At 33.6% G+C, this 27,789-nt stretch overlaps 3 protein-coding genes across 3 annotated transcripts; 1 reads left to right on the top strand and 2 right to left on the bottom strand.

Annotated features, from left to right (window-relative positions):
* Positions 1-450: 450 nt before the first annotated feature.
* On the top strand, positions 451-4,516 carry LOC126936141 (olfactory receptor 8H3). Its single transcript, XM_050758593.1, has 2 exons — positions 451-750; positions 1,731-4,516. The coding sequence occupies exon 2, from the start codon at positions 1,906-1,908 to the stop codon at positions 2,842-2,844; it is 939 nt and encodes a 312-aa protein (XP_050614550.1). The 5' UTR covers positions 451-750; positions 1,731-1,905; the 3' UTR covers positions 2,845-4,516.
* Positions 4,517-15,923: 11,407 nt separating this feature from the next.
* On the bottom strand, positions 15,924-17,187 carry LOC126936161 (olfactory receptor 8J3). The gene has a single exon (XM_050758617.1). It carries the CDS (start codon positions 17,185-17,187, stop codon positions 16,258-16,260), a length of 930 nt encoding a protein of 309 aa, XP_050614574.1. The 3' UTR covers positions 15,924-16,257.
* An 8,681-nt stretch (positions 17,188-25,868) lies between these two features.
* LOC126936431 (olfactory receptor 8K3-like) lies at positions 25,869-26,828 on the bottom strand. Its single transcript, XM_050759227.1, has one exon. It carries the CDS (start codon positions 26,826-26,828, stop codon positions 25,869-25,871), a length of 960 nt encoding a protein of 319 aa, XP_050615184.1.
* Between the last annotated feature and the right edge of the window lie 961 nt (positions 26,829-27,789).

Here is a 27,789-nt window from a genome sequence, read left to right as displayed (position 1 = left end):
TGTTAATGACAGCTTTGTATTGTTTTCATTTACTTTTTTGAATTTTGTTATCTTCTGATTCTTTTCCAATTAACATGGTTTACTTCTATGATACTATCACACTTTTAAATATTAAGAAATTTAATTGTGAAAAATGTATTATTCCATTTTGATGGTGTCAGTCATTGAGTAACTATTTTTTTCTGGAAATGGCTTCTTCACCACCCCCATAAAATATTGAGAACGTCACAAGAAAAGACCAATTCATAATTTCCTCCATTTGTGTGGCTTCTAAGGTAAAAGGGAAGTCTTTGCACAAAACCTAACATGGCTCTCTTTAGTCCCTGAACTTTTGTCCTTGGAAACATGCCAAACAATCTTCCTTGGCAAATGGTCCCCAGGGCCTAGCAAAAGGTGCATTATCATCAGCCTCTGGTATGTGAGGTCCTCTGGAACTATCAGAGTGAGAGGGAAAGAACAGTCTCCTTATGGTCACAGTGGCTGCCGGTCTTCCTCGATACATAGCTTCTTGGTCATCTTTCCGTTAGACCAGAACCTAAACAAAATGTCTAGATTGGTTTATTTTAACTTAGAATAAAACAGAATGAATGCACAAAAATGTAAAAACAAAGTATCTCAAGGAAAACAAATATTATAAAAAAATCACCTCCTTAAAGAGTTTTCATATTTTATTTATAACAAAAATTTGAAGTTGACAAATTTCCAGACTGATAAGAAGAAAATTTTTTCATGAATGTTGACTCACACACAGTAAGTATTATTTTCAAAATTGGAAGATTTTGTTTCACATTTTACTTCAGATGAAATAAAATGGGGACTTTATCAGAATAACATACCAATACATACGCATATCATTTACTCTTTACCCTAAGTAATGTCAGGGTTTGTGAAACAAATTTGGAGTTGTCAGAATCAGAGTCTACAAGCAAAGTATGTATTTTGAAAATATAATTTTTGGAAGAAATTAGATTTTGATTAGTTAAGTCAGGAAAACATCACCTCTTTTGTAAATTAATACTTATATATTGTCTATAATTTTAATGTAGCTGACTAAAATCCCCAAGGGTGAAATTTATTGAAAATTATTATTAAATAATATTGGAAACAAAAGGGCCATAAATGATATAATAAAACTGTTTCATTTTTTATTACACGTCTAGCTGTTTTCTCTATAAGTACATGTACACACAACGCACAAAGGAAAATAGGAAAAGTTATAATGTTTTCTGAAATTATTTATAAACAAGAGTGTAGTATTATAAGCTTTCTCTCTGAAGTTAAGATATCTTTGTAGAATCAGTGTCAACAGTAAATTGATCCAACAACGTTGAATAAGTTACTCCAACCTTCCATACTCTTTTTTCCCTCACCTAAACTATGTGGATAATAGTAGTATCTATGGTATAATATTTTCAGGTGGATTAAATATGTCAATAAAGGAAGCCATTCAGAACAAAGTCAGGTTCATTCTAATTATGCAATATGCTATATTTTATTATAACATATGCAAATGTTAATTTGTATATATATCTATATTGGCAATACAATTAGTTTTATTATAATATATGCAAATGTTAATTTGTACATATATCTATATTGGCAATAAAATTAGTTTCTTGAGTCATATTCTATAAATTTGTTAGCAACTTATAGAAGGCTAAACTAATTATTAAATGCTAGGTCATTCGTATAAACAAATTTTTTTTGATTGTTTGTTTACTTTTTTTGAGTCGCAGTCTGGCACAGTTGCTGGGGCTGGAATGCAATAGTGCGATCCCGGCTCACTGCAACCTCCGCCTCCCGTGTTCAAGCGATTCTTCTGTCTCAGCTTCTCCAGTAGCTGGGATTACAGGCGCCCCTTCTACCTATCAGCTTTGATTTCTCAGCAGTTTAGAGCAGGCGAACATGATGGGTAGATGGAATAACACAAATGTACCTGACTTCATCCTTATGGGACTGTCAGATTCTGAAGAGATCCAGATGGCCCTCTTTATGCTGTTTTTCCTGATATACGTAATTACTATGCTGGGGAATGTGGGGATGATATTGATAATCCGCCTGGACCTCCAACTTCACACTCCCATGTATTTTTTCCTCATTCACCTATCATTTATTGACCTCAGTTACTCAACTGTCATCACACCTAAAACCTTAGCAAACTTACTGACTTCCAACTCTATTTCCTTCACGGGCTGCTTTGCCCAGATGTTCTTTTTTGTCTTCTTGGGTACTGCTGAATGTTATCTTCTCTCCTCAATGGCCTATGATCGCTATGTAGCTATCTGCAGTCCTCTACACTACCCAGTTATTATGTCCAAAAGGCTCTGCCTCGCTCTCCTCACTGGGCCCTATGTGATTGGCTTTATGGATTCCTTTGTCAACGTGGTTTGCATGAGCAGATTGCATTTCTGCGACTCAAACATAATTCATCACTTTTTCTGTGACACGTCCCCAATTTTAGCTCTGTCCTGCACTGACACATACAACACCGAAGTCCTGATATTCATTATCGCTGGTTCCACCCTGATGGTGTCCCTTTTCACAATATCTGCGTCCTATGTGTGCATTCTCTCTACTATCCTGAAAATTAATTCCACTTCAGGAAAGCAGAAAGCTTTCTCTACTTGCACCTCTCATCTCTTGGGAGTCACCATCTTTTATGGCACTATGATTTTTACTTATTTAAAACCAAGAAAGTCTTATTCCTTGGGAAGGGATCAAGTGGCTTCTGTGTTTTATACTATTGTGATTCCCATGCTGAATCCACTCATTTATAGTCTTAGAAACAAAGAAGTGAAAAATGCTCTCATTAGAGCCATGCAGAGAAGACAGGACTCCAGGTAGTTAAAACAGCAGAAATGGAACATTTAATCTCATCTTTTCTTTCATTCCTATTTGGGTATTTTCTTGGCATCTCTATAAAAACAATTAAATCCTTTAATTTGTTTGCATTTCTGTTGTGCTACTCTTTGCTTGACTAAACATGATTTAAAACATTTTAAGGCATGTGTTTTTAGAAATCCAAATGGTAATTAGAATCATAATATGTGTGTCGTGTTTTCTGTCTACATATATATTTTTGAAGCAACTGATGTGGAAAATAAGAAAATATGGTTGTCACTTAAAATTATATTATTCAAATTCTTGTGTATACTTCAATTGTAGATAAATTTATTATAGAAAGAACTATTTGGGACACAATGATAATAGTTTTAGATGTCATTCCATTTATATGAGGAAGAATTATAGTGGAGTGTGTAGGAGTACTTATTTTGGAATAAAATTTTCCAAGTGTTAGATTATAAATATGCTACACTTTCAGCTGTATAGTCATTAATTTGTTACCTAAAGCTTAAGCCTCCTTTCCCTAAGTGCACAAGATAAATAATAACTCCAAATCTGATCAGAGGGTAGTTGTAGAGTATTTAAGGCAACGATAATTAATGCTTCCCATTATCATTAGAAAACTTACATTACTGCACAATGCCTTTTTTCAAGCATGTAAACTTGTGTTTTACAAATTACTTTTGGTTAATTTAATTGACAGAACTAAAAAGAAAAAAAAATCAGCAGCACACAGTTTTGGATTTCAGAAGTAAAATATTTCAGTAGAATTATGTCATAGAAAAATAGCATATATTAATATAACGTTAGAGAAAATTTGAAAAATACCGTAAAATATTGAAAAAATGGAAATCCTCTACAAATACTGAGTTTTGTCTGCTCTTCCTGTGGAGTCACCATTCTTTTGTTTATTTACTTCTCTAATAAACTTGTTTTGTTTCAGAAAAACAAATATTGAATTTTGTGCATGTTCTGCTAGATCAATAGTTTCAAATATGTGCACGTATATAACACATATAAACAAAATTTTTATCACTTTCCACGTACTATTTTCAGCTTTCTGTATTCATTTACAAGTTTAACATTGGATAATCTCTTTGTCATTGCCAACTGTAATATAAAGTTTTCTTGATGCATGGGCACCATCAAGACTCATTTCACAATGTTTTGGACTTGAAATATAAATTCATCAAGTTAAAAATACACATGCAGTGATATGTCCTTTGCATGCTAAACATGTGAAAACTGGATTTCTGTAATGTGTCAGATTGCTTCTTTATTAAAATCCTGTGTGCCTTTAAAACTCATTGCCTTTCTCCTGGTTTCTACAGGTTTGTTTCAGTTTTAAAAATAACTCTTTGAATTAAATGCTTTATTCATTGATTTTACATTTCTTAGTACAGAAAAGATGTAAAGCAAAGAATTGACAATGAATTCAGATCTGTGACATCCTGTCAATTTTAGTCAGGTAGTGTGCTTAAATGTCTTTTATTTTTAAATATTTTCCTTACATAGTCTGGAATCACAGTTTTGTTTTTCTCTGCTATTTATAGGACCCTTTAGAAGCTACTTTTTATTTTCCAAGTATTTGTCTTTTTTGTTTAAACTTTTGTAACAGTTACTAGTTTTCATTCAAGCAAAACTTTTTTTATATATCGAAATTTGTTTTGTTTGTACAATTATATTTGATTTTTTCTAAGTGCATTTTGAGTGTTTAAAATAGACTGTAACCTCTATTTTAGGAGTTAACATTTTAATAAAATTTCACTAATTCAAACTGTCAACTAGCAAATTCAAATCTTTTAATACATATTATTTCCTTTCTTAATTTATTTCATAATTTTGCTTCTCAAGTATTAATGCCACATAAAGTTATTATGATTTAATTTTTGCTTTGATATTCATGTTTTCAGGAATACATATCTATAGGTATGTATAGGTATAGATAACACATATCTATTTGTTTTCCTTTGATTAGAAATAAGTATTTAATCGACATTTATTATTTAATAATATGTTTTTGGCTCATTCTCATCTTATAAATGCATAATATAAGTTCATGTATTTACAAGCTCTTTCCATTTTTCTATTTATTTTTATGAGCTATGGTTTTATCTTGGTTTCATTTATGTCTACTTCTATGATTTAGAAAATGGATCCTGTCAATGTGGGTTACAAAGATGGTCAACCGAATCTACCACTTCGTGGTCAACACATGCAGAGAAATTGCTTACATTCTAATTTAATGAGGACCACCCTATCATCTTCATAATACAGGCTAAAACATATTCACATAATGTTACTAAAAAGTATACAATAATCTATGCACAACATGAAAGATTTAGACTGTTCACATTTGGCCTACACTTTCCCTATTATATTGGTGTAAAGTATATTTTATGTAAGATATTGTCTAATTGAAGACATAGTTGTCTGGTTCATAGTGTCATGCCAAAATGCCATATAATATAAATATGAAAAAAACCCTGTAATTCAGCATAGCAAGATCTGAACAGCTATTTTTTTACTTCCAAATAATTATGGCTATAGGAAAATAGTAATAATATATTTTTCTGAGCACTTTCCATGGTCAGGCAATATTCAAAGGCTTTATATAAATCAAACTAACATAATGTATCATTATAATTTAACTGTCGGCCGGGCGTGGTGGCTCAAGCCTGTAATCCCAGCACTTTGGGAGGCCGAGACGGGCGGATCATGAGGTCAGGAGATCGAGACCATCCTGGCTGACACGGTGAAACCCCGTCTCTACTAAAAAAATACAAAAAAAAAAAAACTAGCCGGGCGAGGTGGCGGGCGCCTGTAGTCCCAGATACTCGGGAGGCTGAGGCAGGAGAATGGCGTGAACCCGGGATGTGGAGCTTGCAGTGAGCCGAGATCTGGCCACTGCACTCCAGCCTGGGCGGCAGAGCGAGACTCCGTCTCAAAAAAAAAAAAATAAAAAATAAAAAAAAAATAATAATAATAATAATTTAACTGTCAGGTCAGCACTAGCAGTATGCAAAGTTTAACCTCATATTAATGGAAAACCACCCTTTACTTGTTCAAGCAAAGACTTAAGAATTATCGTGGAATTTTCTTCTTATTGAACACACTTTAGTTCCATTCCATCAGCATATTAAGGTGATTCTAAATATAGACTATATTTGGTGTCTACTTTAACATGTTTTTGCTGCCATCCTGGCCAATATAACTATATTTTCCATTTCACAATTATTGCTGCAATATTGTAGCATGCACCTATTTTTTTCTTATTCCTCTTGAGTCTGATCTCAATGTAGGAGCCAGAATTATACTGTTAAACAGTAGGTTGGATCATAATTTTTCTTCACAAACCCTATGCAATATTTCATCACACTAAGAGTAAAAGCCAATAGCTTTACAAATGCTCATTGGTTAAAAATGATGTCCTCAGTTCTTAAATCTATGAATTCCTTTCTTCTTATCCATCTGTCACGCTCACTTTGTTTCTACTCCATGACCTCTCAGGTCTTCTCTGCAAACAATAGTACAAATACTGCCTGAAATTTTTCCATTTTCTTTTTGCTGAAACTTTTTTTCCCCAAAGATAACTGCATGATTTGTTTCTTATCCTTTTCTTGACAAGAAAATTCCTCACTACCCTATTAAAACTGGTAGCTGTTCACATCCTCTTTCAAACATTCTTTTTTTTTTTTCATAGCAGTTATTCCCACCTGATGTTCTGAATATTTTTCTTGTGCCTTTTATTTTGTATCAGTTTTCCCCTATTATCATGTAAGCTCTAAGAGCAAAGGACTTTCCCCCAGCACCTAGAACAGTACCTTAATAAATGTATTTGAAGACTGAATTTTAAAGACCATGAAACTGGAACACAGAGAGATTCAATAATTTCTCCAACTTTTTAAAAAATACAATGGTTTACTACTATAATCACACTGAAAAAAATAGAATTTGATATTTTTTAAAGACATTAACAAAATAACAGAGGTTATTAAAAGGTATATGCTGCTGATATACATTCTCTAGGGCTGCTGATAGAGGATAGTGTGATTTTGGCAGTACTAGCTCAATCTCAAATATATAGGTACAGTCCGATTTACAGAAAAATAACTCAATAAAGAAAGAACAGTTTGGGCCGGGCGCGGTGGCTCAAGCCTGTAATCCCAGCACTTTGGGAGGCCGAGACGGGTGGATCACGAGGTCAGGAGATCGAGACCATCCTGGTGAACACAGTGAAACCCCGTCTCTACTAAAACTACAAAAAAAAAAAAAACTAGCCGGGGAGGTGGCGGGCGCCTGTAGTCCCAGCTACTCGGGAGGCTGAGGCAGGAGAATGGCGTGAACCCGGGAGGCGGAGCTTGCAGTGAGCTGAGATCAGGCCACTGCACTCCAGCCTGGGCGACAGAGCGAGACTCCGTCTCAAAAAAAAAAAAAAAAAATAAAGAAAGAAAGAACAGTTTATCAGATGGGAAGATGTTGGTGAGAAAATTTGTATTTAATCAGAATACAGGATTTTCTGATCTAAAAAATAAAAAATAAAAAAGATTCAGAAACACAGAGACCCAACTACAACAAAGTATTCCTAAATATAATCTGCAGAGTTTTCTCTGTTTTATCCTATTACTCTTGACCTGACTAGACTTTGTGGGAGCTGTTTTTCACAAGGCAATCCTAGGACACAGGTTCTTTTATGTTATTGCTCTGTTTTCTCCTTGATGTTGTCCTCTTCTGTGTTATTGAAGAGAGTTAATCTAGTACGTTGTCCACATTCCAGTGAGAGGAAAAGGTGAGATTTTTTGACACTAGGAAGGTAATTTGAAGCTCACTGTTCATAGGGATGGTTTTTATGAATGTATTCAATTTATTAAGTAGGCATAGGACTACCCTGGTTAACCATTTCTTCTGATGTAAGCCTCTTTAGAGAATTGTACTTTTCATTTAATAGTTTTCATTTAAGTACTTTTCATTTAAGTTTATAGCAAAATGTTGTTTGTAATATTCTTCTTTTCTTTTCGTATTTGTGGGGACCATAATAAAATGCCTTATTTCATTCCGGATATTGGTAATATTTATCCTCTCTCTTCTTGGTGGTGACCCTGCATTATGAAACGCATGGTTTATATATTATAGTTGAAATAAAATAATCTACAAGATATCTTTTCACATAAGACCCTTTGGGTAGTGTCAAGTCAGATCTTCTCTTCCATTCATTTTGCTATTTTTTGTCATAAATTTTACTGTTATGTATGGTTTAAACTCAGAAGACATCAGCATAGTTTTGCTAGATTTTTTTTTAAAGGAATTAAAACGTCCAATATTTGTTGTTTTTTATTTTCAGTTATACATTTTAGTGTTATTTCTTTATTTGTGTGAAGCCATGTTTTCTTAGTTATTACACACCCTTTGCCTGGAAAATAGTTGGAGCACAAGTCGCCTGATTATCAATTATTTCAGCATGAGTGTGCACTGAGCATGTGTGTAGGTATCTGTGTATGTGTATTTATTTTCCTGAAAATAGGCTTCATTTAGTTTCATTTTTTGTATGTATCCTTTCTGGGATCCTCTGACCTTCTTTGACCAATGGTTTGATGGATTTCTTACTTTTACAAAATTATTCACTATACTTCTCAAGCTTCTGTTCTGTTCTGTTCTCCATTTTCTCCATTCTTCTGCTTCCCCGCCCCCACCCCCGGCTCGGTGGCCCAGGCTGGAGTGCAGTGGCGCGATCTCAGCTCACCACAAGCTCCCCCTCCCGGGTTCATGCCATTCTCCGGCCTCAGCCTCCCGAGTAGCTGGGACTACAGGCACCCGCCACCGCTTCACATTGCCATAGAGTTCTTGCATACTTGTGCTGCAACTTTTTTTCTTTAACTTTCTTTCTCTTTAATTAATTACTATTTGTGAGCTTCAAGTTCACAAATTGTTTCCTCTAAGATCCTTAAAGACTCCACTGATGAGCTGGTTGAATGAATGCTTCGTCTCCAATACTGTGAGTGTGTGTTTGGAGAGTTGGGTGGGTGATCTTACTTCACTGGACACTTCCTGTAGTCACTATCTGATGAAATTTCTGTCATATTTATTCATGTTCCTTACTCTCTCCACTATAACGTTCATTCTCATAGTTGCAAATGCTCTTTAGTCAACCCATCTGGAGCACCTGTATTTGAAAAATTGACGTTATTAGTAAATCTCATAAGCATTTGGTAGGGGCCTGCAGAGAAAACTAATAGTGAATGTAAATCCTTTCAATCTCGAACTTTCTGATTTTCTCAACAGTACACACTTGGATTTAAGTTTTGTTTTGTTTTGCTTTTAACTTAGCTGATTTATTCCTACATGCCTACATGGTGGCCTCATCTTTCTCTCATCCTTTGCCAAAAGTGAAACAATTCATGTGTCCTATTTGCAGCGCAGCCTTAGTTCCAAGATAGACTCACAAAAATTATGATTTCATAGATTAACTGAAGTGTTTTAAATAGGTTGGGAGGAAGGTTCTTTGTAGTTTTCCACACTCTATGTGGAAAGAGAAGCTCTATATACCCTTTGAATACTACACATTGCATTGGTATGACTTCAAATATTGCTGTTCTGCGTAAATCCAGACTTACCACTGCAATATCTCATTCTGCATCTTGAATGGGATCTCATAATCTATCCAGATATAATTCATCACATCCACTCTTCTCTTAAATTTTTAAATTCTTTGCTCTTTTTTTCTCCTTTCTTTTCTTTCTTTTTTTGTCTTTATCTTTTTGATCACTGACTGCCAAAACCCGTAAACTCTTCATATCCCAATGAATGGAATAAATTAGCAAGTTTAGTAGAAACCACTTCACCAATATTTTTAAGTGCATTCTTTTTCTCTTATTTCTGTCATTGGCTGTAGGAAAACTGTTAATGTTTCCTAAAGTATTGTTAGAAGCAAAAAAATTAAGTTGGTAAGTTAAAAAAGATCAGTCAATTCTTTCAATCCATATATAACAAGCAAAAAGGAACTCTGTAGTTAAGTAAGTTAGGTTTGAATCTCACATCACTCTTAAGAACCATGCGGCATCGAGCAAATTAAGGTTTGTGTGCATTGTTTCTTCATGTGTAATAGAAGGTAATACTGCAACCACTTGGAGTTGCTATGAGGATTACATGAGTTAATAACGGTAACATTTATATGAGTGTTCAATGCCTAATAAAGCTGCATATAAGTGTTATTACTATTGTAAGGGAGGAAACTTTCCTCAACTCTCCTAGAGTTCCTAGCTAGGTCTGAAAATAAAATTGACAAAGATAAACAGGAGAGAGCATACAAATTTATTTAATGAAATTTTTATGTGACATGGGAGCCTGCTGAAATGAGGATCCAAGGGTCCAGGGAAACTGTCTAGTTTTATGCATAGGTTCAATGAAGAATGGCCAACTATGTAGAAGTGGGATTAGGATAAAAGGATATAATCCGATGGCAAAAGATTGTGGGAGGAGAGTAACCTAGCAAACCTGGTGTTCAGATTCTATTTGGACTTTTGGTGTTCTGTAATTCTCATTATAAAACTTTGGTGTAACATTCCTTTTCCTTAGGTATAGGACAGGACCCTTCTGGAATGTGGGTCTATGACCTACTTTGGGACAACATAAATCAGAGAATTTCTTTACAATGAGCTTCTACACAGAAAATCAGGGGAAGATCGCAGTAATATTTTTAGGGCTGGCTTGCTTGCTTGCTTGCTTGCTTTGGAGAAGGAAATTCTATTTTCTATGACACATCTTGGGGAAGAGAAACTCTAGTTTCTAAGGCTTGGCTTGGGAGAAAAGGGAAAGCAAAAGAAAGGAAGGTAGGAGCAAGTTCTGAAGCCCTTTAAGTCTCATTTGATTCAAAGCACTGAGCATGCCAACATACCATACTTTAAAATATGGTGCTCTGAGCCCCAACATTTCCCCCATCTGCAACTTTGTTGAAAGTTTCAAAAATTCAGAGCTGAGCTAGTGTCTGTGAAGAGGAGAATCAGGTTAGAATATGCATAGTAAAATATCTGCAAAGGGACAAAAGATATAAATTATAATGATAATAAACAAACAGAAAAGAACAAATGTAAGCACATTGAGCAATCTATGTTGTACAGAAAATCTCATGTACAACAAATCCCCATGACACAAGTTTACCTATGTAACAAACCTGCACATGGACCCCTGAACTTAAGATAAAATATTTTTAAATAAAAAGAAAGCCTTAAAAACAGCAACAACAAAGAAATCATGAAAAAAAAAATTGAGAAACCTGTAGCCACACTAACCAAGAAAAAATTATATACCTAGAAAACCCTATAGTCTTGGCCCAAAAGCTACTACAGCTGACAAACAACTTCAGAAGTTTCAGGACACAAAAATATTGTGCAAAAATCACTAGCATTCCTATCTACCAAACAGCCAAGCTGAAAGCCAAATTAGGAACACAATCCCGTTCACAATTGCCACAGAAAGAGTAAAATATCTAGCAACAGAGCTAACTAGGAAGGTGAAAGAGTTTTATAATGAGAATTACAAAACCCTGCTCAAAGAAATCAAAGATGACACAAACAAATAGAAAAATATTTCATGCTCATGAATAGAAAAAATCAATATCCTTGATATGGCCACACTGCCCAAATCAATTTGCAGATTCAATGGTATTCCTGTCAAACTACCAGTGACTTTCTTCACAGGACTAGAAAAAACTATTATAAAATTCATATGAAACCAAAAAAAGATCCCAAATAGCCAAGGTAATAACAAAAAAAAGGAACAAAGCTAGAGGCATTACATTCCCCAACTTCCCACTACACTGCAGGGATACAGTAACCAAAACAGCATGGTACTGGTACAAAAACAGGCACATAAACCAATGGAACAGAATAGAGAACCCCGAAATAAGGCAACAAACTTGCAATTATCTGATCTTTGACAAAGCTGACAAAAACAAACAATGGGAAGAGAACTCAGTATTCAATAAATGGTGCTGGGATAACTGGCGAGCCATATGCAGAGGATGGAAACCAGACCCCTTTCTTGCACTCTATGCAAAATTTAACTCGAGATGGATTAAAGACTTCACTGTAAACCCCAAACTATAAAAACCCTAGAAGACAGAATAGGCAATATTATTCTGGACATAGGAATGGGCAAAAATTTCATGATGAAGACACCAAAAGCAACCAAAACAAAAGCAAAAATTGACAAGGTATCTAATTAAACTAAAGAGCTTCTGCATAGCAAAAGGAATTCTCAGCAGAGTAAACAGACAACCTACAGAATGGAAGAAAAATTTTGCATTCAATGCCACTGACAAAGGTCTAATATCCAGCATCTAAAAAGAGCTTAAACAAATTTACAAGAAAAAAAAAAAAAACTCCTTTAAAAAGTGGACAAAGGACTTAAACAGACATTTTTCAAAAGAAGACATACATGTGGCCAATAAGCATATGAATAAAACCTCAATATCACTGATCATTGGAGGTATGCAAATCAAAACGACACTGAGATGCCATCTCACCCCAGTGAGAATGGCTATTATTATTTTTTAACATTTAAGTTCAGGGCTATATGTGCAGGTTTGCTACATAGGTAAACTTGTGTCCTGAGGGTTTGTCATACTGATTATTTTAACACCCAGGTAATTAAGCCTAGTATCCATTAGTTATTTTTTCCTGATGCTCTCCCTCCTCCCATCTCTAAATTAAAGTGTCCCACTCCTACTGCACATAAGGTAATGACTATTTTTGGCAGGCAGAAAATTCATCATGACATGGATTTCAATAAATATTTATCTGGCACTTCTGGAAAGTGGGGACAGTTCTTTAGGAAAATTAAGACATCTATGTGGATAAATATAAAAATATTTCCAAATCCTTTGGGGTAGGCAGGATATGAAGCAAAAAGGTGGGAAGCAAGATACACACTTTGGTGTATAAACTTTTGGATTTTTGTTCTCTTTCTGTGAAGAATGGCGTGGGTATTTTGATAGGAATTGCTTTTAATCTGTAGATTGTGTAGGACTGTATGAACATCTTTATGATAATTGATTATTTCAATCCATGAACATGGAATATCTTTAGATTTTCTTGTATCCTTTTCAATTTCTTTCATAATGTTTTCTAGTTTACATTGTAGAGATATTTTACTTCTTTGGTTAAGTTTATTGCTAATTTTATTCCTGTATGTTTAAGAGCTTTGTGGTTGGTCTCTATAGTCATAAGTAGGTCACAAAGAACAGTGCTAGTCTCTTAGTGATCATCAGAAGATACTAGGCTTTAAGGGAGTTTTCTAAGTTTGATTATGTTGGTTTCCGATTCTTTCCTACTCTCTATGGCCCAAGTCACAATATAGAAATTCTACACAAGCTTCTTCTGTCATAGTTCTTGTCACTGTAATATGACAGTCGTGCATTATTTCTGACTGAACATGGTCCTTAATAGATATTTATGCAATGAATACATAGAGGCTATAGCACAGGACACATTATACCAAAGTGTCTTCATTTGCTCCACCTCTCTTTTCCACCTCCTACTTTTTGTTTTCCATCTCACTCCATTCTTATTGGCATTTTATCTTTTCATCCTTGATATCATCTTTGGTCACATCTTCTCACATCACATCATTTGGAGGGAAACAACATCTCTTTGACTTACCAGTGTAAGAGTTCACTCTTTCCTAGCTCGACATTCTCATTTCCTTTAATAAATAATATTTTTATAAGCCTCCTTTTTAATTTGCAATATCAACAGTGGTGGATAAACACTCATATATATATGGTAAATTTATAGTGAATCATTTAGTTACTATAAACATTGCATTTAAAAAATATGGGACACTTTAAAAAAAAAAAGCTGGGTAATAAATGAAAGTAATAGAGAACACCCAAGTGTGGAGATCCACAGAAGAGAGGACATGTAAAACAGATAGGATTGAATATTTTTACGAAGAAACCTCTGAAGATTAACATACCCAGAAATCTCCTTCCAAATGAAGTTGTACTCATAGCACCATTAGCTTGCATAACACAAAATTTATTAAAAATGAAAAAAAAATACCTGAAGTGACTTTATCATTATGCACCGAGTGTTCTAATATTTTTCCCTACTTTAGGGTCAAAATAAAGTTACCTATTTTCTGGAACACTCTTCACAATACCAGACTCGTATAGATGCCCAAGCATTTCTGGCAAATTAATTTCTAAGAAGGATAATTCTTCTTCACATTAGAAATTCCCAGATTATTACATGCATACACATAAATAGTACTCCATTCATTTATTATCACACTAGGTAAACCAATTATTTTTCAATTGATAAATTTTCATTGTATTATAATATTTAGACTTGAAAATTTAAATAAAAACCTGACATCAATATATAATAGATCTGGTAAAATTCATCATATTTCATTTGTCATATTTGGCTACAAACAATTTTATGGTCTTCTAGCCTTTCTTCCTAAATCTAAAAATCGTCATTTGAGGACCTTCTTAATGGTTTATGAAAACTGACTTTGGTGGAACAAATTTTGTTATTAAACATGTGGTTACATTATTCCATTGTTCAATAGAAGGTCTAACTAGAAAATGATATTCAGTGGAATCCAAAGATAATTTTTATAAAAACAAAATTATGATGGAAATGTAATACACAATAAAAATGGGAATGAATTTGGGACTGTGGAAAAGTGATTATATTACCTGAGACATCTCATCTTATGCAAACAAGATAGCTTTTTCCTGCGTTTTCATTCTTTCACCAAGTGGAAGAAAGATTGGTATAAAAAGTAGACTGAATATCTCAACACCAAGGCAAATTTAAAAATACCCAATCATTACTTTTCCAGTTACTTGAGTCTAATTTTGTCCTGTAGAGTTGTATTGTATTTCCTTTTTAATATCACAATGATTTATATCTTATTCATAATTATTCATATCATAATTATTCATAATTATTCATGACTGAAGATTTAGTTTCTTTGGTTTAGTCCTGAAGGAACTCTTCAACACTGGAACCAACTTACAAGTAAATTGAACACACACATAGAATGTCAACATAATCTTCCATATGTATCTTCCAGTCTAGTTCTTTATTTGTAAGGATATATTCCTAAGTTTCAATGCCAGAATCCCCATTGGCACTTATAATATGAATTTTCTGACCTTTGCTTTATGATTTTTATTTGACAAGTCTGGGATATAGTCTGATTACTCCTATATATTATAAGTTGTACAATAGGTTCAAGTGTACACTTACTGATCAAAAACTATCAGAAAAAAGAACAAAAATTAAAAACATATTCTCCCATGAACAAGTTTTTTATTATTTTATTATTTTATTTTTCTTTTTTTTGAGACGGAGTCTCGCTCTGTCGCCCAGGCTGGAGCGCAGTGGCCGGATCTCAGTTCACTGCAAGCTCCGCCTCCCAGGTTTACGCCATTCTCCTGCCTCAGCCTCCCCAGCAGCTGGGACTACAGGCGCCCGCCACCTGGCCCGGCTAGTTTTTTGTATTTTTTAGTAGAGACGGGGTTGCACCGTGTTAGCCAGGATGGTCTCGATCTCCTGACCTCGTAATCCGCCCGTCTCGGCTTCCCAAAGTTTTTTTTAAAGTTTATTAATATACCCAAATAGAACATTTGTTTTCCATATTAAGGAAGAATGATATTTAGAGGAAGGAGAAAAGGAAATTTTTATAAAATATGATGTTTACAAAGCAAACCCAGTATTATAAAAGCATATTCAATGATAGTAGTCTGTGCATTTTATTTAAAAATTGTAGAAAATATATTAATTGGAATAAAATATTTTCAATTATATCATGGTGAGGATTGAAAATATGTATTAATTGGTAGTATGTCTATATTGTTTCTTCAAACAATATTTAAAAAGAGTTAAAGAGCTTTATTTTAAATATTATTGTCAGTTCAAGTTTGCTAACTTTGTTGTAAAAAGGATTTTAGTCATCTGTATTCACAGTTTTTCAAGATGCAGGGATCCACGCTACCCAACCATACCCGGAAAAAAAAAAAAAAAAAGGAGTCCACAGAATGAAAAATATTCACTTTAATTCCCTCGTTCACATTCTGTTGCTCTGTTCAAACTTCACCTTTTAAAACTGATACTGCTCCTTACTCCTGAATATATTTTATTCAGACTGATTACCTGATTATTTCTGGGCAAAGTTAATGAATAATATTTTTGCTTTGTATTTCTCTCGCAACTCAAAATGTTTCCATGTATTTTACTTTTTAAATTCAAAAATCTTTAAATCCTACCTCTTGGTAATTCTTAGGATTGCTTGTAAACTTGTAAGTCAGGCACCTAAAGTTTTATTTCTCTCACGTAATGGCAGGGTACATGAACTATCTCTTCATTTATGTATATAGTTCTAAGATTACATTGATTTAAAAGATTAGCATGGATTTTCCATGAATTTCTTTAAGGCGACTTTTACATCATTATTCCTTAGGCTGTAGATCAAGGGATTCAGCATAGGAATCACCAATGTGTAAAACACAGAAGCCATCTTATCAGTATCCAGTGAGTGGTTGGTTTGGGGCTGCAGATACATGAACAGCATTGTCCCATAGAAAACTGTGACTGCCATCATATGTGAAGCACAGGTGGAAAAGGCTTTTTTCCTTCCTTCTGATGAATGTATCCTTAGAATGGACAAAACAATATTGAAATAAGATACTAGAACTGTAATCATGGAAAAAACCAAATTTGTTGCTGCAGATATGAAGACTATTGTTTCTGGTAAGTAAGTATCAGAGCAAGATAATGCTAACAGAGGTGCAATATCACAGTAAAAATGATTGATTATATTAGAAGAGCAATAAGACATAGAGAATATACAAGGTGAAACCACAATAGCTGTAGAAAAGCCATAGAGGTATGTGAGGGAGACCAGCAGGATGCAGAGCCACCGAGACACCACTACCATGTAGAGCAGAGAGTTACAAATGGCCACATAGCGGTCATAGGCCATCACAGCCAGCATCATTACCTCCGATACAATAAAGAACAAGAACCCTCCCAGTTGGGTGGCACATTCATAGAATGAGGTAGTTTTCTTCTTTACTAAAAAGTTAATCAGCATTTTAGGGGCAATGACAGTAGAGTTACCAAGATTGATGATAGCCAGCTGTCGCAGGAAAAAGTACATGGGGGTTTGAAGTCGAGAGTCAGCACTGGTGAGGGTGATGATGCCCAGGTTCCCTGCCAAGGTCAGCACATAGAGCACCAGGAAGACCAGGAAGAGGGGAATCTGGAGCTCTGGACAGCCAGAGACACCCGTGAGAACAAACTCAGTAACGCTGGTGAAATTTTCAGGAGCCATGTCAGAGTTTGGAAATTCATCTGTTTGAGGAAGAAAATAAGTGGTTAGAGACTTTAAGGAATCATTTTCTAGGACTTCCATTAGATGGCAAGAACAATTCCTGGGTGAGATCTTCTTGTCATGTATTAATCTAATCCGGTTTTTAAACTCAGTGTTCTGAGTCTAATAAATCAGCTTTGCAATCATTTGGGAGAGAGTAAAGCAAGTATGGTAAATGTAGTATGGCAAAGTAAATAGTTGTTTCAGCATCCTGCAACATTTTGAGGGTTTACTGCCTTGCAGTGTAATTGAATTAAGAATATGTTCTTAGCTTACAAACATTTGAAGCCGAGATATATCTGATGATTTTTGCATTGATCATGAGAAAGGCTTAAGAAATTGTATATCACCAAATAATCCAGTGACTACTTGCAATTTCCTAATCTGATAATTCTACTTTGTCTCAAGAATAGGTACTATACTCTTCATTTTAAGAATTATATCCCTTTATAACATGTATTAGATGTATATTGAGCTTACAAATTACAACATGCATGTCTGTTTACTGCTTTTGCTCTTTCCATTTTATTGACTCAGACAAAAATACATGGGTAATGTCTTCGGATTTATTTTTCAGGTTGCTGTTTCTCTTCTTAGGTTCCCATAAATAATATCAGTAAAATTTTTATCATTTTTGTAATTCCTTGACATTATGCTTTCCTGGGTACTACTTTCTATTTCTTCCCTCTCATGACTATTCCTTGTGCTAAAATTTGTACAATTCTCCATGTTTTTTTCATGATTTTTCTTCTAAATCAGTTTTTTTGTTTATAAAATGTTATATTTCTTAAATTGACACAATAAACCTGCTCTTAATTTTAGCTGATCTTTTTTTATGTTTTTGATATTTATATTATTGTAACAGAAAAAAACACCTTCATTTTGAGAGTTTTTATGATAATTATGTTGCATGTATTTGCCATAGATTCAGCGTGCTATTTTGGTATGGATGAATATTTTCCTAGAGTTGTGTATTTTAATCATGATTATTTGCCCCTTACGAAGTGAATTCATGTCCTGTTGGAGTCACAGTTGATAGTTCCAGTGGTGGGCACCTGGTCCAAATAAGTCTTATCATATTTCTTTATTTTAAAGTTTGCAATTAAGTTCCAGAAAGTTAACAATATATTATCACAAAGGTCTGAATTTTAAAAGGTCAGAGCTATTGACATTTTCTCTCCTTCTAAAAGAGATAGAGTAGAAAGAAAAACAAATAATTATTCTGCAGTGAGAAAAAATAATGAAGTGACTATTTAAAAAAAAAAACAGAGAAATAAGACCAAAATGACTCCTAACATTGTCGGATGTCTGGTACCAGTTTGTCTGATGATACCAAGCGTAAATTTTTCCTTTGGGTTCCGTGAATCATCCTCTTATTTTTCGCATATTTATTAAAATTGTACTTTGTTCCAGACTATGTTCGAGCTTCAGATAAATTACCTGAACCTCAAATCATAAATACGTTATTGTAATGATAGGGAAGAGAAAAATCTGTTTAGAAGACATATAAACACAATAATTGCAGATTTAAATAAGCATAATATGTAAAACAAACAAGATAATATACTAGGATAACCTGGGAGAGTACTTTTACTTGGAATATTAATATTTTCACAAGGAAGGCTCTTCTGAGAAGGTGGCATTTGAGTTGAAACCTAAAGGTTGAGAAGGAAGCAGCTATTTAATCAATCACAGGAAGGGCTTTCCAGGATTCCAGGCAAGAATTAATTTCTTGAAAGTGCATATCTGGAAAAAAAAGTGTGACCTATGCCACATTTGTTCTTCATTCAGATAAAGTTATCCTGCTTTAGAATATGTTCTCATAAACGCTGTAACATACATAGATAGGAAATGAGAATAGGACAAGAGGGGCACTAGGTAGATAATGACAGACAAAGATCCGTGTTAAAAATAGATGAAAAGCGTGAAGCATTAAGTTAATAGCACTATATTGCAAGGAGGAAATAGTTTTGCAGCGTATAGGGGCCTTCAACATCTTTGGTGATAACTTAATTTAAGCTTTGCCCCTAAAAATTGTCAATGATCAATGCTTCTACTTACTTCAACAGAGAATCTGCTTTGCTTTCTACTTCTTTAGCCCTCACAGGTGGCTACAGAATAGATTTAAGGTTCTTTTCTAACCCCCTTGAGACTCATTTGGTTGAAGTTTCAATCTGATTCAAGGATAAAAAATTGTACATAATTACCTGAGAGAGTGTCTTGGATATTTGTTAATTCTCAGAATTTTCCATTAGAAAAAGTCATAATATTTTATGTTTCAGTCTAACTGAATAATTGAATTATGCAATATGACTAGACACAGGAAATTATAAATATGATTTTGTCAGCATTTCAGTTACACAATATTATGCTCATATTAAGTACACCACACAGACACCCACACATGCAATTTGTTAGCAAATGAAAAAAATAATTCTGGAAAAAACATGCAAAATTTGATAATACAACATCCATTGACATAGGATACTTCTGGTGATTATAGTATAATACTACCAGACATATAGTTATTGGTTGACATAAGAAAGTGTCATGACTTTTATTTTTTCTGCCAATATATCAGTGGTAAATCATTTCTTCATCTGTTTATAATATATCTTTAATCACTAGCAATTTTGAAACATTTTGTTATAATTTTTATAATCATATTTTAAAATAATTTTTTATAATTGATGGTGAAGCACTTTACCATCATTTTCTTTCTGTTTATTTTGCTTAGAGTTATTTTATCCTGTTATATCTTCATCATTATTAAAAAAATAGAAAGAAATTCTGGCTAACAACTTTTTCCATATTTCTTGTCCTATAATAGTTTTTTCTTTCCACTTAGACTTTATAATTAAAACATGTGGTAGGTATCTTGTTATTGTTCTATTGTTCTATGGATGACTGAGACTGTTTCCATGGGTGTTGTTTTTAGTATTATGTTTCTGTCTGGCTTCATTCTGAGTGTCTCTATTGTTGACAAGTCACATCTTTTCTTTTTCAGTGTATAATATGTATTTTACCTAGTAAATATTTGATCATATCTTATATTGTATTTTCATCTCTTGAAGTCCCATCTGACATTTTCAGTTTCATTTATTTCTCACAATGTTGGTATTTGTGCTAAATCATTCAGTATATCCAACATCTATAATAATACTTTGAAGGTTGCACATTGCTGCTTTCTCATAGGACTAGAATCTGTGATTGGACGTTGACTATTGTAAATTTTATAATGATTGCTGTGTTTTATTTTTATTTGTTTTCCTAAAAGAAAGATAAAAGTTTTAAAATGTACAAGTAATTATTGACTTTAGTCACCCTGTCGTGCTATCAAACAGTTACCAGTTGCCTCTATTTGAGACTTGTTTTCAAGCTAGCAAAGGGGTTTAAAATAGCTTTATTTCTGAGATTTCTACTGGATGTCTTATGTGTTGTAAAAGGACTTTCCACTATGACTTTTTAGAATTCTAATGTCTTCCTGCCCTGTGTAGTTTCTATGAAATGTTTCAGCTTACAATTTCCTGGTCATTCTTTTAACAGCTTTATGCCATGCACACGTCTAGAGTTCAGCCAAAGTCTCAAGAAAACTTATGGAGGAAAGGATGACCAACAATAAGGATAGGACCTATAGGAAACAAATAGCAATAGGCCAAAAGGTTGTTCTCCATTATTTGTGATAACTTTAAATGGACATGGATTACATTCTCCAATTAAAAGAAAGAAATTGACAGAATAAATTAAACAAACCAAAAAAATCATGTGATCCAAATATATGCCATCTGCACGAGTCTGACTCACTTTGTTTAAATAAAATGAAAACAAGATTGAGAATGTACATCCTATTTTAAAAAAAAGAAAAAACCTCTACAAAACAAATATATAGTTTACTAAAATATAGCTTAATGTGTGTTCTGCTGGTAGAATATAGGGTAAGAGATCACTAAAGAAAATAGTAAATCAGAAGAAAGACATTTTGGAAGGAAGTGGTATTTTCATTGAATTCTATTATATGAGGGTTAATTGGCTGATTATAATGAGAACAACAAATTTATGAAGTATTAAAATGGGTCTTTTTTGTAGAGTCATAAAGAATGTAATTATATCTATTAGAAACACTATCAAGTGATAAATATTTTCTCATAATTTATTGGAACAATGTTCTAAGCTAAAGCTATAAATCAAGAGGTTAAATCTGAGGATCATTAAACTGTAGAACAAGGAGGCCATTTATCCATATCAAAATGTAGAGATCCATAGAACGTAACTACCATTGTAAGATGAGAACCACACATGGAGAAAGCTTTTTTCCTGCCCAGTGCAGAATGCATTCAACATATGGCTGACAAAATCAGAATGTTTGACACTAGCAGTACCAGCAGGTAGGGATCAAAATAAATGCTGAAAGCAGTATGATCAGCAATTCTCTTTCCTGTGCATTCGAGCACAGCATATGGAACAAAAGAACAATATTGTAAATTTTAGTTAAAATATCTTGCTTTTATAATACTTTATAATAATAATTTCTGTGTTTTATTTTTATTTGTTTTCCTAAAAGAATGATAAAAGTTTTAAAATGTACAAGTAATTATTGACTTTAGTCACCCTGTCGTGCTATCAAAGAGTTATCAGTTGCTTTTGCAACTTTGGCAAAGATGTATTTCATTGTGAGTTCGTTACTAAAGTCCCACCCAGGGAGCAGAGGGGGGCCTAGATCTTAACCTTTATTAGCTGCATGTTATCTTTGACTCTTTAAGAATATTAAAATTTCACCAAAATTGTCGAACATAATAGAAATGTACTAAAGAAAAACTGTGATACCATTATGTAGAGTAAATTTAATGTAATATTCATATATTGACATACATAGAGCTTTGCTATATCAATTGATATGCGCAAACATTCTATTAAGAACTTAATCTATGCTGTATCAATGTAATATATTTATCCCTGCATTTGAAAAGTTACAACTCTTTTTGTTGTGGAGGTGGTGCTGGTTTTTACTTCAGTGTTGTTTTAAGGTATAGATATTTTATTTGTAACAGTTTACTTTCAAGGGTAATTATACCCCTTCGCATATAAAATAAGAACTTTACAGTATTTAATCACTCCTGCCATGTCCTTTATAACAATTTTGTTATATATTTTTATTACTCTTAAACAAATAATTATCTTTCACATAGATTTAAATTATTGAAATCACTATAGTTATTTCTGGTGCTGTTCATTCTTTTGTCTAGAATCATGTTTCCATCTGGTATTTTTCCCTTCTGATTGATGGGCTTCATTTATCATTTCTTCCAGTGCAGGTTTAATCATGAAGGGTTCTTTCAATGTTGATAGGTCTGAAATAACTTTATTTCACATTCTTTTTCAAAATATATATTCCCTGGGTAAAGAATCCTAGGTGATAGTTATTCTGTTTCAGTGTTTTGATGCTGTTGCTCTGCTGTATCTTGACTTACAATGTTTTTGAGGAGAAGCTAAATGAACAATGATGTTACATGAAATAAAATGTTATTATTTTTCCTATTCCTCAGTATACAAAGTGTTTGTGTTTTGACTGCTTAAGGTTTTTATCACTTGCTATGTGAAACTGTGTTTTGTTTTTATTTTGTTTTGTTTTCTCTCCACTTTTGTTTGGGGTTTAGGGCTACATATGCTGGTTTGTTACATGGGTAATTTGAGTATCACTGAAGTTCGTTATACGAGTGATCCCATCACCCAAGTAGTGAACACAGTACCCAATATGTAGCTTTTCAACCCTTGCACCTTGCTCTCTCTTCCCCTCTAGTATACCCCAGTATACTGGGCAGTGTCTATCATTCCCACCCATCTTTCTATTCGTACACAATCTTTAGTTCCCACTTATAAGTGACAACATGTGTTATTTGATTTCCTGTTCCTGTGTTAATATGCTTAGAATAATGGCCTTTAGCTGCATCCACATTACTGCAAAGGACATGATTTTCTTCTTTTTACAGCTCAGTAGTATTCCACATATATATTGAATATTTCATATAGTATTCCATATATACTGTATCAGCCACATAGTATTCCACATTATAATCCAATGTGAGATATATATATATATATATATATATATATATATGGAATATGCGAATATATATAGCACACTGGATTACAATGTGCCTTCAGTTAGTTTTCTACATATTGTTTGTACCTGGGATTGTTTAATCTTCTTGAATCTTAGGGTTTTTAATTTTTAACTATTGGAAAACTTTCACCTACAATTTATTTAAATAATTTTAATGTCCCTCTTCTTTGCGGAGTTTAATTACATGTATATTTGGCTTCTTGAAGTTGTTCAGCTTATTGTTCTTTGTTTTTTAAAAAAATATTTTGATTCTCTGTTTCATTTGGGATATTTTCTATTGGTATGTCTACAAGTTCACTTTTTTTTTTCTACAATGTTTAATCTGCTATGAATACAATCCCATGTACTTTTCATCTTTTACACTGTACATCTCTCTGTGGGAATTCAATTTTTTTAGTGTCCTCTGTGCTCCTGCTTACCTTTTTGAAAATACAGCATGTACTCACAAAACTTTTAATGCTCTTGTTTGATAATTCTAACATCCATGTCAGTTCCTGGTTAGTTTCAATTGATTGGTTATTCTATTCATTATGGATCATGATTTCCTGATACTTTGTATGCCTAACAATTATTAAATGTACCCCACATATTACCAATTGTGCCTTGGTGTTAGCTGGATAATTTTGTATTTTGTGAATACTATTAAGCTTTGTTGTGGGATACAATTAGTTGAAAACAATTTAATCCTTTTAGATATCACTTTTATTATTAATCAGGTGAGTCCAGATCAGTACTTGGTCTAAGACTGATTATTTTCTTATACTGGAGTAGGATCTTGAATACTGTACACATAACCTCAGGAATTATGAGTTTTTCTAGTCTGTGTGTAACAAATTGGTATAATCCCTGCCTCTATTTGAGTGCTGGACACTGCTCTCTTTATTTTTAGGATGATTGTTTCTTCAGTTACGTGTGGTTTCCTTTTGTATGTTCTGATCAGTCATCTCTTGAATAATTAAGGATGATTCTCTGCAGAGATACAATGTCCATTGTGCAGATATATAATCTTTGGTACTCCATCCTGCAATCTCCCCTGGCTACCTTTATCTCAGCAGACTCTCAACCGTCTCTTAAACTCAGGAATTCTGGGCTTCACTTGGGTTTGCCCTTCCTGCAGTCCAGTCTGTTCACTCTCATAAGAGAGAAAAGAGAAGATATCACAGGAATCAACTGCTTTGTTTTCTGTTTCTCAGGGGGAACTCTCCTTAGTTGCCTGGCACCTGTGTTGTGAAAGCTACCGTTTCATATATTGTCTTTTATTTTCTTTCTCTTGTCTAAATGGGAAGTTAAAATCTCTTCTCAATTACTCCGTATTGTTTGGTAGCGGAAGATAATATTCAGGAAATATTTAGGTGAGCTCTGTAAATATGTTTTCCATTCTTTTTCTTAATCATGAATCTTTAAGCCTCTTAGATTCACATTGATATGAAGATTTTTTTTTTCCATTCAAGGTTTGGAACACTTCTTATCCCCTGAACATTCCCATCCCGGCTAATGCCTCTGTTCACTTCTGAGTGTATCATAATTAATCCTCCACATAATTAACCCTCCATTTTCCATTCTTAGTATTCTGCAATCTCTAACTTGTGCAACAGTCATAGCTATCCATTACCCAAAGATAGATCAGAACACTTTTAGCTAAAAATCCTACAGTGGCTTATTTATCAAGATAAAATGCAAGATTTATAAAGGCCTGTATAGTTTTACTTGGCTGAGTTCTATGTTACGAATCTTCAATATATATTTTATTTCTTAATTTTATTTTATGGTCCAACCACCCTTCACTGTTGCTTTTCAAAACAAAAGTCATATTATTATTTAAAAACTGTTATAGTAAGAGTTCTCTCACCCTTGAATAGCCTTCCCATAAATATTCACACAGTCTGCTTACTCAATTCTTCAAGTGTTTGCTTAAATAGTGTCTTCTCAGAGGAATCCCTTGAAAATCTCAATTAAAAAATTAATTGTTGTCCTGGCTACTTGCTTCATTTAAAGTAACGGTAAAAACCACAATTACTTTTGCACCAACCTAATATATTCATTTTACTCAATACTGTCAACCATACAAAATAACTCACTTGTCATTCCACCCGTTTTCTATAAGCTTCATGCAGAGAGAAATGTTGGTTAACTTGACAATATCTGTTTACTGATCACATGAATCTATTTATACACGTGCCTTTCAGTGTACAAGGCATTTCAGATAAAATGCTGATAAAATATGCAGCCCCTAGCTTTAATTTTAAAAAGTTAATGGAATAGATATGAAGAAAGTTTCTATGTGAGAACACATAGGAAAGGCACCTAAGTTGAACTTAAAACTGAGTATTGATTAATAGTTAAAGTATGAGTATGAATTAGTCATCTGTTAGTGATAGATTTTTATTTAAAGGTAATTAATGAAATTATCTATTTCTGTGCTTATCACACTCTGATTTTTGCTCGTCACATGGAGGTAACAGTACAAATGTAAAGCAATATTGGTTCGTGTATATATTTGTTATCGCATCATTTACTGTTATCATAACCTACAATGAATTTTAAATAGATAATTTGCACATATTTTCCAGGTTCTACATAGAGCATTTTTTACCTCTTTGTTCCTCAAACTGTAGATCACTGGATTCAACATAGGTATTATCAAAGTATAAAATAAAGAGGCCATTTTATCAACATCAAGTGAACGACTGGATTTGGGGTGAACATACATAAAGAAGAGGGTGCCGTAAAATACAGTTATCACTGTCAGGTGAGATCCACAGGTGGAGAAGGCCTTGTACCTGCCTTCTGCAGAATTCATCTTGAGGACAGTGACAAGGATCAGAGTGTAAGACACAAGGACTATCAGAAGAGATGAAATCAAATTAAAAGCTGAAAAGATTAAAATGATCAATTTAATGTCTTCTGTGTATGAGCAGAGCAAATATATCAATGGCCGAGTATCACAGTAGAAATACTTGATGATGTTATAGCCACAAAATGATGAGGTAAACATTTTTATGACAGCCAGCAAAGTCAAAAAGACACTGTAGAGATAAGGTATTGCCACTAGAACTTGACATGCTCTTTGTGACATGATGATCGTATAGAGCAGCGGGTTACAGATGGCCACATAGCGGTCATAGGCCATTGCTGACAGAATGAAAATTTCACTAGTGATAAATATACCGAAGACAGTGAGTTGGGTAGCACACCAATTATAGGAGATTATATGTTGATCTACAACAAGGTTTGCTAGCATTTTGGGTCCCACTGCTGTTGAATAACCAAGATCAGTGAAAGCCAGATGCCTTAGGAAAAAGTACATGGGTGTTTGAAGCCTAGAATCTATCTTTGTGAGGATGATCAAGCCTAAGTTACCCACCACTGACAACATGTATACAATGAGGAGGAACCCAAATAATGGAGCTTGCAGTTCAGGGATGTCCGTGATTCCCATTAGAATGAATTCGTTCACTACTGTCAGATTGTGTTTGTCCATTCAAGTTACTCAGGGAACCTATACTGGGAATAAATATAAAAGTAATTATTAACTTCTAAGAAACATGACAAAAATATGTGTATGTATATATACACGTGTGTGTGTGTATATATATACAGAAGTATATATGTGTGTATATATGCATATATGTGTATAAATATACATATACATAACATAAATATGGAATAAATTATATGTACATAATTCTTTTACATATGTAAACATAATTTCATATCTCCAATTTTGGTATTTTTCCATAAATCTTGAAGGTCGAGCAAATGAAACTTTCTTTTCTGTAAATAGATAATATTACCACACACAGTACACAATTATTTAATTGTCCCTGAGGAATATTTTAACCCAGTGCATTAAAATAATGAGATATAAGCTAAGATCAAAAAGTAACTGAAAAAACTAGTGTAAACACCACCAAATAAGTTTACTTTCAATGGGGGGAAATTTGTTCAGAACAGTATTCATACTGTTACTGTGCCAACAATTTGTCTCACATACTTGTTAGCTGCAAAATGAACGCCATAATTTTAAAACATTCTAACCATCAGAATCATAACCCAAGATTTAACTTAGCATCAGTAATAATGAACCAACTTGGTAAGACAAACTATGGGTTGCAGAGAATCTTAAGTATTTGTAACAAAGGTTTTTATCCTGAATATAAACAATACTTTAGATATTACTTCCTGCTTATGGGTAACAGAAGCAATAGAGAAACATGGCAATGACAGTGGAAATAAGGTCAAGATTCAAAGAAATAAAGTCTTTATATTATAGAAAAATTAATGTCATTAAGAGAGACATTAACATTATTAATATGATTAACATTATGAAAACCTCCTGAAGAAATCCTATGTAGATGCATAGACCCAGAAAGAGAGAGAGAGAAGGAAAGAAAGGGTAAGAGAGAGAAAAAGAGAAAAACTGAAAGAATAAGAGAGAGAAA

This window comes from Macaca thibetana, chromosome 14 (genome assembly GCF_024542745.1).
Source record: "Macaca thibetana thibetana isolate TM-01 chromosome 14, ASM2454274v1, whole genome shotgun sequence".
Taxonomy (NCBI): Eukaryota; Metazoa; Chordata; class Mammalia; order Primates; family Cercopithecidae; genus Macaca; species Macaca thibetana.
This window is presented reverse-complemented; position numbering and strand designations above follow the sequence as displayed.

What these genes read in the sequence shown, in the direction of transcription:
- LOC126936141 (XM_050758593.1), top strand. Translation starts at nt 1,906, where the DNA reads ATGATGGGTAGATGGAATAACACAAATGTACCTGACTTCATCCTTATG.
- LOC126936161 (XM_050758617.1), bottom strand. Translation starts at nt 17,187, where the DNA reads ATGGCTCCTGAAAATTTCACCAGCGTTACTGAGTTTGTTCTCACGGGT.
- LOC126936431 (XM_050759227.1), bottom strand. Translation starts at nt 26,828, where the DNA reads ATGGACAAACACAATCTGACAGTAGTGAACGAATTCATTCTAATGGGA.